The sequence below is a fragment of the Oncorhynchus gorbuscha genome, unplaced genomic scaffold (assembly GCF_021184085.1).
Source record: "Oncorhynchus gorbuscha isolate QuinsamMale2020 ecotype Even-year unplaced genomic scaffold, OgorEven_v1.0 Un_scaffold_552, whole genome shotgun sequence".
NCBI lineage: Eukaryota > Metazoa > Chordata > Actinopteri > Salmoniformes > Salmonidae > Oncorhynchus > Oncorhynchus gorbuscha.
The window spans coordinates 82,828-99,591 of record NW_025745383.1 but is presented as its reverse complement, the minus strand read 5'-3'; the positions used below and the strand labels follow the sequence as shown (position 1 = coordinate 99,591).

The window sequence follows — 16,764 nt, the reverse complement described above, 5'->3', positions numbered from 1 at the left end:
GTAGGTTGACCTCAGGTCTCCCCACTGGAAGCCAGAGGGAGGAATCTATCAAATAGCGCACCTCTAACTTAGTACAGTACTAATGCAATTAGTAATGCAAGTACTTGTGCAATTTAGTTGTGTGTTTCTTGTTTGAAGTTCAGTAGTGTAATAATCAGGTTCTCTTCTTTATTCATGTGTTATTCTATTTGTGGATTTGTGTGATATAGGATTTGTGCAATTGAGTTTTATTTGTGTGTTTTTGTTAGCAATGGGCTAATAATTCAATTCTCTTTTTAATTGTATTTATATTCTACAATATTTTTTGTTGTCTTTGTTACTTCTTTTTGATATTTCTGAGTCTTATTTGAGTATTTTTATATGTTGTAATGATTTATTTAGTGCTGAATGATGCTGAAGGGACAGTTAGCCCAAGGAGCCGTACAAACATTGAAAATAAGAATGTGTTCTTAACTGTGTTCTTAACTGTGTTCTTAACTGTGTTCTTAACTGACTTGCCTAGTAAAATAAGTCAAATAAAGGTAAAATCAAAAATAAAAACTAGAACCACCACTGTGTGTCTGTATCAGCCGTGAAGCTCTGTGATGTCCCAGACGAAGGTGAGAGACAGGTCCTTCATCCTCTCCTGATAGATCTGGTCAAAGCGTTCACTCTGAGCCACCGTCAACGAGTTCTTCCAGTCTCCTATGGTACCTGAGAGAGAGAGAGAGAGAGAGAGAGAGAGAGAGAGAGAGAGAGAGAGAGAGAGAGAGAGAGATTGTTTTGTTCATTATTTTTATGTAGCCTTTTATTTAACTAGGCAAGTCAGTTAAAAACGAATTCTTATTTACAATGACGACCTAGGAACAGTGGGCTAACTGCCTTGTTCAGGGGCAGAACGACAGATTTGTACCTTGTCAGCTCGGGGATTCGATCTAGCAACCTTTCGGTTACTGGCCCAACGCACTAACCTCTAGGCTACCTGCCAATAAAGCTATGAAATAGATAAAGCTATGCTTGATGTATTTCAGATACATTGACACTGGAAGGGGGGTTAGGGGGCTCACTTTCAGACGGGAAGTTCTGAAAACCTCCTTAAATACACCCCCTCTCTTTTCTGCCCCCACCCCTTCTGCCCCCAAAACCATCTAACCCCACTCACTACCAGTACAAACCTATACTCATGTTTTTCATGAATCAATTTCAACAATAAAGCCTCTGAACATTTCTTCTTTTCCTCACCTTTGCGTAGGAACTTCCCCTTCTTCTTGTCATTGACGATCTCAGGCAAGAACTCATAGTTGTCCTTGTCATCTTTCTTCATGTTATTGAAGGTGACTTTCTCCACTATGCTGTCTATAGCTGCATCAGATAGGCTCTTCCCAACAAACTCAGCCAGACGCTCTACCACCGATCTCAGGTCCTGTTGTAAGCAGGACATGAAATAAAACCAATATGGCATGTAAAATGAACAGAAATATAAACCATTTGTAGTGATGGTCCCATGTTTCATGAGCTGAAATTTAAAAAATCCCAGAAATCTTTCATATGCACAAAAAGCTTATTTGTCTCAAATTTTGTGCACACATTTGTTTACATTCCTGTTAGAGAGCATTTATCTTTTGCCAAGATAATCCGTCCACCTGACAGGTGAGCAATTTAAGAAGCTGATTAAACAGCATGATCATGATCATTACACAGGTAATACTGCATCTGTTGCGCGACTTGTTGCAGTAGTATCAGATGCATCGTTGATGTAGGCTACTGCATCTTATAACGGGTCAGTGCAGTGCTGTAGGTATTCATGTGGCACATACAGCGTTAATCAGTGTAAATGTCATGTTACCTTGATCATCTCTTCATAGCTGAGGAACAGGATGTTGTATTTGTCCTGGTTGTTGTACCATCCTCTGACATGGTCGAACCAGCAGCCACCAAGCACTGAAGAGATGGGTTCACATAGGACAGCAGACAGTAAGTGCTAGTCAGTGCGTGTTAGTTGTTCATTAGCTTACGGTTTTGTCTGATACTGTGTTACACTGATGAAGCCAATTTGGCCAAAGAAGTGCCATGTGATGGAGGGAGGGTGAACAGTGGCACTCACTCCATCCACAGAAGAACTTGTCCAGCATCTCGTCATAGTCTTCTGGACTGTCCAGATTCTTCATGAATTTAGTGAAGTGGAAGTAGGACACCAGGATGTCTTTAGGGTTCCTGGTCACATAGATTACCTATGGAGGAGATAGGGGAGATATAGTAGCTCTTTCCTGCAGTCGAATGACCAAAAGCGCCCTCTAGTGGCCTCATGGGTGGAATGTTATTCATATTTTTCACAAGACGAAAATCCGGTGTTTTTACGTCACATCGTTTTGTTACATTTCAGTCTTCTGTGATGTATATCAAGTGTAATATTGGGATGCAAACTCAAAATGGAATACATTTCAACTCTATATATGACATGGTACAGGTGTCCTCTTTTTGTAAGCCCATAACCATATATGTGAGGTGTATACTTTTGTTTCAAAGTAGATTCGTTTGACTACCAAGAAATACTCTGTGTGACCCTGATTTAGCCCACTGCAGTAAAAGGTTAACAGTGTGTATGGAGGAGACAGGGGTGATATAGGGTTAACAGTGTGTATGGAGGAGAAGGGTGATATAGGGTTAACAGTGTGTATGGAGGAGAAGGGTGATATAGGGTTAACAGTGTGTATGGAGGAGAAGGGTGATATAGGGTTAACAGTGTGTATGGAGGAGATAGGGGTGATATAGGGTTAACAGTGTGTATGGAGGAGATAGGGGTGATATAGGGTTAACAGTGTGTATGGAGGAGATAGGGGTGATATAGGGTTAACAGTGTGTACATTACATTACATTTCATTATAGCACAACGGTTTAATTTGTCTAATCTTAGCAATTTCTTCTCAGCTAGCTACATAGCCGTCTTTGTATCAAAGATAATTGTGTAATTATCGTATTTCGCCGTCCTAACGTAGTCTTCACTAGCCAGCTAGCTAACGTCCACTGATTAGCTGCACTGGAGAAACTATTACACTCAACTGAACGACTTGATTAGTGTAGTGTTAGCTAGCTACATAGCTGTCTTTGCATCTTCGTATCCAAGATAATTGTGTAGTTTAGGTTTAGAGTGTGTAGTCTTAGAGTGATTATCTTAATTTACCGAGGTTAGCTAGCCAACTATTTGTCGTCCTTAACGTAGGAGACACTGCTAGCTAGCCAACAGCTAGCCAACAGCTAGCCGACGTCTACCGAATAGACTCACAACCCGGTCGCATTCACAGGTAGTATCACATTTTCATTTCATTTCATTACAGTACAACGGTTTGATTTGTTTGATCGTAGCTAGCTACATAGCTAGCTACATAGCCGTCTTTGTATCAAAGATAATTGTGTAGTCTAGAGCGATTTTCTAGGTTAGCTAGCCAGCTATTGTCGTTCTTTTAACGTAACGTAACGTAAACAACACTACTAGCTAGCCAGCTAGCCCCCGAATAGCAGCACCTGCAGAAACTATTACACTCAACGGAACGACTTGATTAGTGTAGTGTCAACAACGCACCCACTGCCAGCTAGCCTACTTCAGCAGTACTGTATCATTTTAATCATTTTAGTCAATAAGATTCTTGCTACGTAAGCTTAACTTTCTGAACATTCGAGACGTGTAGTCCACTTGTCATTCCAATCTCCTTTGCATTAGCGTAGCCTCTTCTGTAGCCTGTCAACTATGTGTCTGTCTATCCCTGTTCTCTCCTCTCTGCACAGACCATACAAACGCTCCACACCGCGTGGCCGCGCCACCCTAATCTGGTGGTCCCAGCGCGCACGACCCACGTGGAGTTCCAGGTCTCCGGTAGCCTCTGGAACTGCCGATCTGCGGTCAACAAGGCAGAGTTCATCTCAGCCTATGCCTCCCTCCAGTCCCTCGACTTCTTGGCACTGACGGAAACATGGATCACCACAGACAACACTGCTACTCCTACTGCTCTCTCTTCGTCCGCCCACGTGTTCTCGCACACCCCGAGAGCTTCTGGTCAGCGGGGTGGTGGCACCGGGATCCTCATCTCTCCCAAGTGGTCATTCTCTCTTTCTCCCCTTACCCATCTGTCTATCGCCTCCTTTGAATTCCATGCTGTCACAGTTACCAGCCCTTTCAAGCTTAACATTCTTATCATTTATCGCCCTCCAGGTTCCCTCGGAGAGTTCATCAATGAGCTTGATGCCTTGATAAGCTCCTTTCCTGAGGACGGCTCACCTCTCACAGTTCTGGGCGACTTTAACCTCACCACGTCTACCTTTGACTCATTCCTCTCTGCCTCCTTCTTTCCACTCCTCTCCTCTTTTGACCTCACCCTCTCACCTTCCCCCCCTACTCACAAGGCAGGCAATACGCTCGACCTCATCTTTACTAGATGCTGTTCTTCCACTAACCTCATTGCAACTCCCCTCCAAGTCTCCGACCATCCAACACCCCCCACACTGCCCCTACTTGGATGGTATCGCGCCGTCCCAACCTTCGCTCTCTCTCCCCCGCTACTCTCTCCTCTTCCATCCTATCATCTCTTCCCTCTGCTCAAACCTTCTCCAACCTATCTCCTGATTCTGCCTCCTCAACCCCCCTCTCCTCCCTCTGCATCCTTTGACTCTCTATGTCCCCTATCCTCCAGGCCGGCTCGGTCCTCCCCTCCCGCTCCGTGGCTCGATGACTCATTGCGAGCTCACAGAACAGGGCTCCGGGCAGCAGAGCGGAAATGGAGGAAAACTCGCCTCCCTGCGGACCTGGCATCCTTTCACTCCCTCCTCTCTACATTTTCCTCCTCTGTCTCTGCTGCTAAAGCCACTTTCTACCACGCTAAATTCCAAGCATCTGCCTCTAACCCTAGGAAGCTCTTTGCCACCTTCTCCTCCCTCCTGAATCCCCCCTCCTCCCTCTCTGCAGATGACTTCGTCAACCATTTTGAAAAGAAGGTCGACGACATCCGATCCTCGTTTGCTAAGTCAAACGACACCGCTGGTTCTGCTCACACTGCCCTACCCTGTGCTCTGACCTCTTTCTCCCCTCTCTCTCCAGATGAAATCTCGCGTCTTGTGACGGCCGGCCGCCCAACAACCTGCCCACTTGACCCTATCCCCTCCTCTCTTCTCCAGACCATTTCCGGAGACCTTCTCCCTTACCTCACCTCGCTCATCAACTCATCCCTGACCGCTGGCTAACTCATCCCTGACCGCTAAAGCTAACTCTCTCTCCTCTGCTCTCATCCTTCTAGATCTATCGGCTGCCTTCGATACTGTGAACCATCAGATCCTCCTCTCCACCCTCTCCGAGTTGGGCATCTCCGGCGCGGCCCACGCTTGGATTGCGTCCTACCTGACAGGTCGCTCCTACCAGGTGGCGTGGCGAGAATCTGTCTCCTCACCACGTGCTCTCACCACTGGTGTCCCCCAGGGATCTGTTCTAGGCCCTCTCCTATTCTCGCTATACACCAAGCCACTTGGCTCTGTTATAACCTCACATGGTCTCTCCTATCATTGCTATGCAGACGACACACAATTAATCTTCTCCTTTCCCCCTTCTGATGACCAGGTGGTGAATCGCATCTCTGCATGTCTGGCAGACATATCAGTGTGGATGACGGATCACCACCTCAAGCTGAACCTCGGCAAGACGGAGCTGCTCTTCCTCCCGGGGAAGGACTGCCCGTTCCATGATCTCGCCATCACGGTTGACAACTCCATTGTGTCCTCCTCCCAGAGCGCTAAGAACCTTGGCGTGATCCTGGACAACACCCTGTCGTTCTCAACCAACATCAAGGCGGTGGCCCGTTCCTGTAGGTTCATGCTCTACAACATCCCAGAGTACGACCCTGCCTCACACAGGAAGCGGCGCAGGTCCTAATCCAGGCACTTGTCATCTCCCGTCTGGATTACTGCAACTCGCTGTTGGCTGGGCTCCCTGCCTGTGCCATTAAACCCCTTCAACTCATCCAGAACGCCGCAGCCCGTCTGGTGTTCAACCTTCCCAAGTTCTCTCACGTCACCCCGCTCCTCCGTTCTCTCCACTGGCTTCCAGAAGCTCGCATCCGCTACAAGACCATGGTGCTTGCCTACGGAGCTGTGAGGGGAACGGCACCTCAGTACCTCCAGGCTCTGATCAGGCCCTACACCCAAACAAGGGCACTGCGTTCATCCACCTCTGGCCTGCTCGCCTCCCTACCACTGAGGAAGTACAGCTCCCGCTCAGCCCAGTCAAAACTGTTCGCTGCTCTGGCCCCCAATGGTGGAACAAACTCCCCTCACGACGCCAGGACAGCGGAGTCAATCACCACCTTCCGGAGACACCTGAAACCCCACCTCTTTAAGGAATACCTAGGATAGGATAAGTAATCCCTCTCACTACCCCCCCTTTAAGATTTAGATGCACTATTGTAAAGTGACTGTTCCACTGGATGTCATAAGGTGAATGCACCAATTTGTAAGTCGCTCTGGATAAGAGCGTCTGCTAAATGACTTAAATACCATTTAACCCCACTCACTACCATTTAAACCCCACTCACTACCATTTAAAACCCCACTCACTACCATCTAAACCCACTCACTACCATCTAACCCCACTCACTACCATCTAACCCCACTCACTACCATCTAACCCCACTCACTACCATCTAACCCCACTCACTACCATCTAAACCCACTCACTACCATCTAACCCCACTCACTACCATCTAGCCCCACTCACTACCATCTAGCCCCACTCACTACCATTTAAACCCCACTCACTACCATCTAACCCCACTCACTACCATCTAAACCCCACTCACTACCATCTAAATGTAATGTATATGTGTAGTGTGTATGGAGGAACCATTTAATCTAACCCACTCACTACCATCTAACCCCACTCACTGAAGGCATAATGCTGTATGCCCCACTCACTACCATCTAACCCCACTCACTACCATCTAACCCCACTCACTACCATCTAACCCCACTCACTACCATCTAACCCCACTCACTACCATCTAACCCCACTCACTACCATCTAACCCCACTCACTACCATCTACCCCACTCTACCATCTAACCCCACTCACCCATCACTCACTACCATCTAGCCCCACTCACTACCATCTAACCCCACTCACTACCATACCTACTCACTACCCCCCCACCTAAACCCCACTCACTACCATCTAGCCCCACTCACTACCATCTAACCCCACTCACTACCATTAAACCCCACTCACTACCATTTAAACCCCACTCACTACCATCTAACCCCACTCACTACCATCTAACCACTCACTACCATCTAACTACCATTTAAACCCCACTCACTGAAGGCACTCAATGCTACCATCTAACCCCACTCACTACCATAAACCCCCCATCATCTAACCATCTACCATCTAACCCCTCACTACCATCTAACCACATTTAAACCCCATTTACTACCATCTAACCCCACTCACTACTCATCTCACTACCAAGCCCCACTCAACCCCACTCCATCTAGCCCCACCATCTAGCCCCACTCACTACCATCTGGACTCACTCATCTTCTGCATTTAAAGGCCCTTGGGCATAAGTTCCTGGTGTAGATGGGAGCAGAAAGGCGTGGAGAGGGTCTCTCAGTGTAGGTCTTCCCCTTCTCCACTCACTACCATCTCTCACTACCATCTAACCCCACTCACTACCATCTAACCCCACTCACTACCATCTAGCCCCACTCACTACCAGGGCTACCATCTCCTCACCAAAGGTAATCTGGTTAGACCCTCTTCTGCAGGCCCTGGGAAGTCATCCTCAAACAACAGGGTGAGGTGGTCTGTTACGCTGGATCAAACAACATACTGTACCTGGGAGAGGAGAGGGAGAGAGAGAGAGCAAGAGAGTGAGAGAAAAGTGGCAGTGAAGGTGAATGTAGTTTGTCCTCCAAAAAATGGAGAGAGGGAGAAAGCCTAACCCCACCTTACAGGTTCTGTCAATAAGGCTGCTTGTACAGTACTGCACTGACCTTACATACTGTTACCTGAGCACAGGTAACTTCTAGATAGGTTATATATTTTAGCCATGTTCAGTATATTATAGTTAACTAGATGATGCATTTCCCCAGACCACCGAACAATAGTTCACCTGACTCTCAACCAATGCCTGTAGTTATTTTCTGAGAGAGAGAGAGAGAGAGAGAGAGAGGAGAGAGAGAGAGAGAGTAGAGAGAGAGAGAGAGAGAGAGAGAGAGAGAGAGAGAGAGAGGTAGAGAGAGAGAGGTAGAGAGAGAGAGTAGAGAGAGAGGAGAGAGTAGAGAGAGAGAGAGTAGAGAGAGAGAGAGGAGGAGAGAGAGAGAGGTAGAGAGAGAGGTAGAGAGAGACTGTAAATGTCCATTTTGGTACAGTTTGTTGTCAAAGCAAGGCAAACTTTAACCAATATGCTTGAGATGAAATAGCCTACCACAAATAGTTATATTATGATATTGTTTTGTTGTTGTATGTATTAAGGATCCCCATTAGCTGCTGTTTTGACTGCAGCTACTCTTCCTGGGGTCCAACAAGATTAAGGCATTTACATCACAATGGTTTTATTTTTTTAAACTACATAATACAACAAACACATTATTACACCACTACTCTACCACTACATATCTACACTGCAACATTTATAATACCACAATATATCAACATCACAATGTACTTGTGTGTAGAGCGCGTGTTAGCTTGTGTGTGCATATGCGTGTGTGTGTGCCTGTGTGTGTGTGTCTCTTCACAGTCCAAGTTGTCCCATAAGGTGTAGTTCATGTATTCATGGCTCTATGTACTGTGCCTTTCCCAGAGTCTGTAGACTTGGAGACTTTCCATGTCTTGTGGGGAATGATGGTCTGTTGTTTGAACAGAGATGTCTTGTGGGGAATGCATGGTTATCTGAGCTGTGTGTTCGCTGTTTAACAGACCCCTGGTGGCATGTCTTGTGGGGAATGCATGGTTATCTGAGCTGTGTGTTCGCTGTTTGAACAGACCCCTGGTGGCATGTCTTGTGGGGAATGCCCGACTCTACCTGGATTATGTTGGAGAGGCTTCCATTAAAGAACACCCTCTGTGTTCTGTTAGACAGGTAACTCTGAACCACTATAAAGCAGGGGATGTTTAGCCATAACACATGTTTTTCAGCAGCCGACTATGATTGATAAAGTCAAAAGCTGCACTGAAGTCAATCAACACAGCTCCCACAATCTTCTTATTGTCAATTTCTTTCAGCCAATCATCATTTGTGTAAGTGCCATAAATCTTCCCTATGAGAATGCTGAAAGTCAGCTGTTAATGTGTTTACTGCGAACGTTGGCTTATTCATGCTTTAATTACAACCTACTCAGTTTGTAATAGACGTTCAAGCACCAGTCCTGTTTATTATACCTCTGTAGCTACTGTCCGTGTGAAAGTAAGACTTTTCAATCATTTACTTACCTGATTTGGGGAAAGTGACAAGGAAAACATCACTGTCCTTGATCTCAAAGTGTTCCAAGCTGTCGATATATTCCGTGGTTAATTCATGCGTGTCAGCCACGGGAAACACCTGGCCTTTATACGTAAACAACTGCTCACCGAGAAGCTTATACACTTGTTGAGCCATTTAAAAAAAAACGTTATCGGAAAACGGTTGATAAGGGGAAAAACAGCTGAAACCAATTGTGGTCAATAGGAAAATGAGAGTGAGGGAAGGTGACCGAGGACGTTTTCTAAGAATTCGATTAGATTTTTATAAGTGAAGTCACGTAAACCGTGTCAATTTTTTTGTTTACGGGTTAACGAGAGTAGGCTTCTTCAGTTAACCGTACAGTTGCATTGTCCTGTTGTAACTCTACGGTTGGCCTTCTAGCCTGTCTGTCACGGTTTCTATTCCCCAATTACATGTTCATTATTTAACCCTCTGTTTTCCCCCATGGTTTTTGTGAGTGATTGTTTTATTGTAAGTTCGGTCCGATGTTTGTGGGCTTGGTATTACTTCATGTATATGGACATTTTGAGTAAAGTTTCTTGTGTTACTCATCTCTGCTGTCCTGCGCTTGACTCCTCTGCACCAGCTACACCCAGATCCTTAAACAATCACGCACAAAAACCATGGGGGAAAAAAACCAAGGGTTAAATAATGAACATGTAATTGCGGAATAGAAACCGTGACAGTACCTCCCCTCGACGCGCGGCTCCGGAGACGACCCCGAAGACGAGGCGCAGGGCGAGACGGTGGAACTCCAGTAGCAACGAAGGGTCCAAAAGGTCCTCCACCGACACCCAGCATCTCTCGGACCGTACCCCTCCCACTCCACGAGGTACTGAAGGCCCCTCGCCCGACGCATCGAGTCCAGTATGGATTGAACAGCATACGCCAGGGCCCCCTCGATGTCCAGAGGGGGCGGAGGAACCTCCCGAACCTCAGACTCCCGGAGCGGACCAGCCACCACCGGCCTGAGGAGAGACAAATGGAATGAGGGGTTAATACGGTAATCTGGGGGAAGCTGTAACCTGTAGCAAACCTCGTTCAGTCTCCTCGGGACTTTAAATGGTCCCTAAAACTGCGGGCCCAGCTTCCGACAGGGCAGGCGGAAGGGCAGGTCGAGAGCCAGACCCTGTCCCCCGGTGCGAACACTGGGGCCTCACTGTGGTGGCGATCGGCACTCGCCTTCTGACACCTCACGGCCTGTTGCAGGTGCACATGAGCGGCGTCCCAGGTCTGCCCTTTTATGGAAGGGGGTTGAATGAAAAAAGAAATAGCGATCTGTTTGCCCAAATAGGGGAGTCATTTTGTAGCTGTTGCTGGTTGAGCAGTAGACTACATGTATTGTGTCATTGTTGCTATGACTTTTTGAACTTCCAGTGGACATGGGAATTCTGAACCTCAAACAGAGTTGGCCAAGCACTGACAATTATTAAAGTCCTTCCACATCTCTCCTCTTTCAATTCACTTCTCATCAGGAATGGAGGGATGGAAGGACGAAGGGATGATTGTAGATCCATCCATTCATGGGGTTTTAGTCACTGTGGAGTGTTTTTATAACCAGAGGGTTGATTGGTGATTGGCATGTTATTGGTTATTGATCTAAGAACCATGTCATCATGTGGACTTGTCAAAGACACCCCAGGGGATAGGCTGTCAACCAGCAGGATCGGCCGATTCGATTGGTTTAGAAACAGACATGCTCACACTAGATACACGTGTGCCTTGTATGTGTGTGTGTGAGTGTGTGTCTCATTTATAGTAGAATGAATGACTGTATTGAGCCCAAGTGTATCTTGATTCCCGAGAGTGTCTCGCAAAACTCACACTCTCTCTCTCTCTCTCTCTCTCTCTCTCTCTCTCTCTCTCTCTCTCTCTCTCTCTCTCTCTCTCTCTCTCTCTCTCTCTCACACACACGTTCTCTTTCTCGCTGACTCTCTTTTTTCTAAATGATTGTACTATACTGCCATCTTCTGTAAGAACTCGGAAAGACACCGAATTACACAAGAACGAGTCAATTACCATTCGGCAATTTAACTTGGATTGTAATTAAATTCACGTGAACCAAGTGCTGTCGATTCAGATTACTGTAAGAGAAGAGACTTGTCAGTCACTTATTACATTTACATTTAAGTCATTTAGCATTACTGTGTGTGTGTGTGTGTGTGTGTGTGTGTGTGTGTGTGTGTGTGTGTGTGTGTGTGTGTGTGTGTGTGTGTGTGTGTGTGTGTGTGTGTGTGTGTGTGTGTGTGTGTGTGTGTGTGTGTGTGTGTGTGTGTGTGAGAACCTATTTTACCCCCAACTGTCAAGGAGCAGCTACTTTTTGAACTGAACATCCACTAGACTCTAACCCAGTCATATAGGTCACCTGTTGTTCAGTCAGGTCACTGTTCAGGTATCCAGTCATATAGGTCACCTGTTCAGGTATCCAGTCATATAGGTCACCTGTTCAGGTATCCAGTCATATAGGTCACCTGTTCAGGTACCCAGTCATATAGGTCACCTGTTCAGGTACCCAGTCATATAGGTCACCTGTTCAGGTACAGTCATATAGGTCACCTGTTCAGGTATCCAGTCATAGGTCACCTGTTCAGGTATCCAGTCATATAGGTCACCTGTTCAGGTACCCAGTCATATAGGTCACCTGTTCAGGTATCCAGTCATATAGGTCACCTGTTCAGGTACCCAGTCATATAGGTCACCTGTTCAGGTACACAGTCATATAGGTCACCTGTTCAGGTATCCAGTCATATAGGTCACCTGTTCAGGTATCCAGTCATATAGGTCACCTGTTCAGGTACCCAGTCATATAGGTCACCTGTTCAGGTACACAGTCATATAGGTCACCTGTTCAGGTATCCAGTCATATAGGTCACCTGTTCAGGTACCCAGTCATATAGGTCACCTGTTCAGGTATCCAGTCATATAGGTCACCTGTTCAGGTATCCAGTCATATAGGTCACCTGTTCAGGTATCCAGTCATATAGGTCACCTGTTCAGGAATCCAGTCATATAGGTCACCTGTTCAGGTATTCAGTCATATAGGTCACCTGTTCAGGAATCCAGTCATATAGGTCACCTGTTCAGGTACCCAGTCATATAGGTCACCTGTTCAGGTATCCAGTCATATAGGTCACCTGTTCAGGTATCCAGTCATATAGGTCACCTGTTCAGGTATCCAGTCATATAGGTCACCTGTTCAGGTATCCAGTCATATAGGTCACCTGTTCAAGTACCCAGTCATATAGGTCACCTGTTCAGGAATCCAGTCATATAGGTCACCTGTTCAGGTATCCAGTCATATAGGTCACCTGTTCAGGAATCCAGTCATATAGGTCACCTGTTCAGGTATCCAGTCATATAGGTCACCTGTTCAGGTATCCAGTCACATATGTCACCTGTTCAGGCATGTGGTCTTACCTTAATGTAATATAGGTCACCTGTTCAGGTATCCAGTCATATAGGTCACCTGTTCAGGTATCCAGTCACATATGTCACCTGTTCAGGCATGTGGTCTTACTTTAATGAAATGTGATACACACACTTACCTACACACATATCGTTGGAGGATCATGTGACGGACAAGATACTAAGTGTGTGAGTGTGTGTGAGTGTGTGTGTGTGCGTGCATGTGTGCGTGCGTGTGTGTGTGTGTGTGTGTGTGTGTGTGTGTTCAGATGGAGGGTTGGAGGTGAAGAGGTGGATTGTCAGGTACTTAAGATTTGACCTGACCCCCCCATCGCTTAGCTCTCTCTTTCCCACAGAAGGACACTCTATCTACCCTCCTTCTTGTAGGTAAGGACCCCCCTGCTGAGTGGTTCCCTCCATGCTACAGGGAATTAGCGCTCGACTTCAGCCCAGCCTCATTGCTCTGTATTCAGGGTCAGATGACCATGTTTCCCATGAGTGATGGAGGTATTTGATGACACCTGTCACGTTCTGACCTTAGTTCCTTTGATTTGTCTTTGCTTTAGTATGTATCACGCTGCGCATTGGTCCTCCGATCCTTACTACTCCTCATTTACATTTACATTTAAGTCATTTAGCAGACGCTCTTATCCAGAGCGACTTACTAATTGGTGCATTCACCTTATGACATCCAGTGGAACAGTCACTTTACAATAGTGCATCTAAATCTTAAAGGGGGGGGGAGAGGGATTACTTATCCTATCCTAGGTATTCCTTAAAGAGGTGGGGTTTCAGGTGTCTCCGGAAGGTGGTGATTGACTCCGCTGTCCTGGCGTCGTGAGGGAGTTTGTTCCACCATTGGGGGGCCAGAGCAGCGAACAGTTTTGACTGGGCTGAGCGGGAGCTGTACTTCCTCAGTGGTAGGGAGGCGAGCAGGCCAGAGGTGGATGAATGCAGTGCCCTTGTTTGGGTGTAGGGCCTGATCAGAGCCTGGAAGTACTGAGGTGCCGTTCCCCTCACAGCTCCGTGAGGCAAGCACCATGGTCTTGTAGCGGATGCGAGCTTCAACTGGAAGCCAGTGGAGAGAACGGAGGAGCGGGGTGACGTGAGAGAACTTGGGAAGGTTGAACACCAGATGGGCTGCGGCGTTCTGGATGAGTTGAAGGGGTTTAATGGCACAGGCAGGAGCCCAGCCAACAGCGAGTTGCAGTAATCCAGATGGGAGATGACAAGTGCCTGGATTAGGACCTGTGCCGCTTCCTGTGTGAGGCAGGGTCGTACTCTGCGGATGTTGTAGAGCATGAACCTACAGGAACGGGCCACCGCCTTGATGTTGGTTGAGAACGACAGGGTGTTGTCCAGGATCACGCCAAGGTTCTTAGCGCTTTGGGAGGAGGACACAATGGAGTTGTCAACCGTGATGGCGAGATCATGGAACGGGCAGTCCTTCCCGGGAGGAAGAGCAGCTCCGTCTTGCCGAGGTTCAGCTTGAGGTGGTGATCCGTCATCCACACTGATATGTCTGCCAGACATGCAGAGATGCGATTCGCCACCTGGTCATCAGAAGGGGGAAAGGAGAAGATTAATTGTGTGTCGTCTGCATAGCAATGATAGGAGAGACCATGTGAGGTTATGACAGAGCCAAGTGACTTGGTGTATAGCGAGAATAGGAGAGGGCCTAGAACAGAGCCCTGGGGGACACCAGTGGTGAGAGCGCGTGGTGAGGAGACAGATTCTCGCCACGCCACCTGGTAGGAGCGACCTGTCAGGTAGGACGCAATCCAAGCATGGGCCGCGCCGGAGATGCCCAACTCGGAGCGGGTGGAGAGGAGGATCTGATGGTTCACAGTATCGAAGGCAGCCGATAGATCTAGAAGGATGAGAGCAGAGGAGAGAGAGTTAGCTTTAGCAGTGCGGAGCGCCTCCGTGATACAGAGGAGAGCAGTCTCAGTTGAATGACTAGTCTTGAAACCTGACTGATTTGGATCAAGAAGGTCATTCAGAGAGAGATAGCGGGAGAGCTGGCCAAGGACGGCACGTTCAAGAGTTTTGAAGAGAAAAGAAAGAAGGGATACTGGACTGTAATTGTTGACATCGGAGGGATCGAGTGTAGGTTTTTTCAGAAGGGGTGCAACTCTCGCTCTCTTGAAGACGTTGGAGGAGGAGGAAGACAGCCGTTACAACACCTACTAGCCCCAAAAGTGCACTGCACGTAAACAAGAAATGAAGCTTTTTGTTACATGAATGATTGTGTAAAAGTCACATCAGGTAATTTGTGCAGATCTTTGAATTGCCTGGCTTGACCTAAATGGCTATATAGGACCGGAGCCCACCCATAGCTTAGTCTTATACATTTACATATTACTGTAAATTGGCTTCATGGGTATCAGACCATTTGTCATGTATGGGATGTGAATGTGACTCTGTAGCCTGCAGTGCTGTAGGTGCATTGTCTAATTCATATAAATGACACCTTTGCCACATTTGAAAGTGTATAAATAGTTATTTATTCATTTCTATACTAAAGGACTTGTAGGATAAACCTCTTTTATGTATCTCCAATAAAAACCCACACTTGAACTCAGTCTAATCCCTGTCTGGTTTGCGTTCCAAATTGCACCTTATTCTCTATTTAGTGCACTACTTTTTTTACCAGGGGGCCTATAGGTAACAGGGTACCATTTAGGATGCATCCTTGGTCCTCTGTATAGATTGGGGCTGAGATACAAAGCCCTGCTAAAAGGCTCCCTTGACTCTCTGGGTCTTTGTTCAAAGTGGAGAGCAAAGTACTTGCTGTTTTGAAAGGGCCTTTTCAGCTAGGCCGTAAACCGATCCTGGGCCTTGCCTAGCTGGGGTGTGCCCAGGACGTCTAGGGTTTACCTGGGGGACTGAGCGGGTGGATGTTGGATTGGGTGGAGGGGAGGGGATGGAGGAGAAAGAAAGAGACCGGGGGATGTGGGAATGGGGGAGGGAGGTGGAGAGGTGGAGGAGAAAGAGAGAGAGAGAAAGGAAGGAAGGCAGCTGGTCAGTAGGAGTGAAGCGAGGGATGGAGGGATGGATGGTAAGAAGAGAAGGCTGAGAAAGGACAAACAAACAAAGGTGCGGATGAAGGTTGCGCGTTTGTCCCCTCTCGTTGATTCTCTGGTGAATTAATTGTATCAGCCTCTTTCTCTTTATCCACTTCTCTTTCTCTCTGTTATCAAACGCTGTCCCTGAAAGGGGAGGATAGCCTATATACTGTATGCAAAGACAAAGACAAGAGCCTCTGCTAAATGACTTAAATGTAAATGTAAATGTAAAGTAATGTGATGCTTACTGGGATACAGACAGTGTTGTGTGAATACTCTACAAGCAGAAATATTGCATACAAGACTGTAAAACTGAATATTAGCCTAAAGCGGAATCTGATTTGGAGCCAAAGGTCCAGAGTTTTGCCTGGGGCATGTCACAACTCTTCTGAGAACCCCTGCTTCCCTCCCACCGCAATTAGGACGAGTCTGATCTGTGACAGGCCTTTTCTGATTGACTGTGGCCTCTGCAGCGATTAGGCCCTACTGCACACCATAATTACGGCTCTAATTGGCAACGCTTGGGGAACATGATGTGGGCAATGGGCATGATGATTGATAATTCATCAAATCCATCTCCGGTGTGACGACATTCATTAACCTCTACTAGCCTATGTGCTTCTCTCTCTCTCTGCATAAATGAACCCCTGTAGCCTCTGACAAGGCCTTATCAGTCTGGACTATTCATTTAGTCATACTTCAGATCAAGCCCCTGCACGCTATGCAGTTGTCTTGCAGCTTCCTTCCCACACATCTACAGATGAAGGCTCCATCACAAATAGAATCCTTTCCCCTACACAGTGCACTAC

General features: G+C 46.9%; 1 protein-coding gene across 1 annotated transcript; it reads right to left on the bottom strand.

Annotated features, from left to right (window-relative positions):
• Positions 1-535: 535 nt before the first annotated feature.
• LOC124018620 (amine sulfotransferase-like) lies at positions 536-10,132 on the bottom strand. Its single transcript, XM_046333958.1, has 6 exons — positions 9,452-10,132; positions 7,848-7,852; positions 2,084-2,210; positions 1,826-1,920; positions 1,222-1,402; positions 536-693 (listed from the first exon to the last, which is right to left on the bottom strand). The coding sequence occupies exons 1-6, from the start codon at positions 9,615-9,617 to the stop codon at positions 566-568; spliced, it is 702 nt and encodes a 233-aa protein (XP_046189914.1). The 5' UTR covers positions 9,618-10,132; the 3' UTR covers positions 536-565.
• Between the last annotated feature and the right edge of the window lie 6,632 nt (positions 10,133-16,764).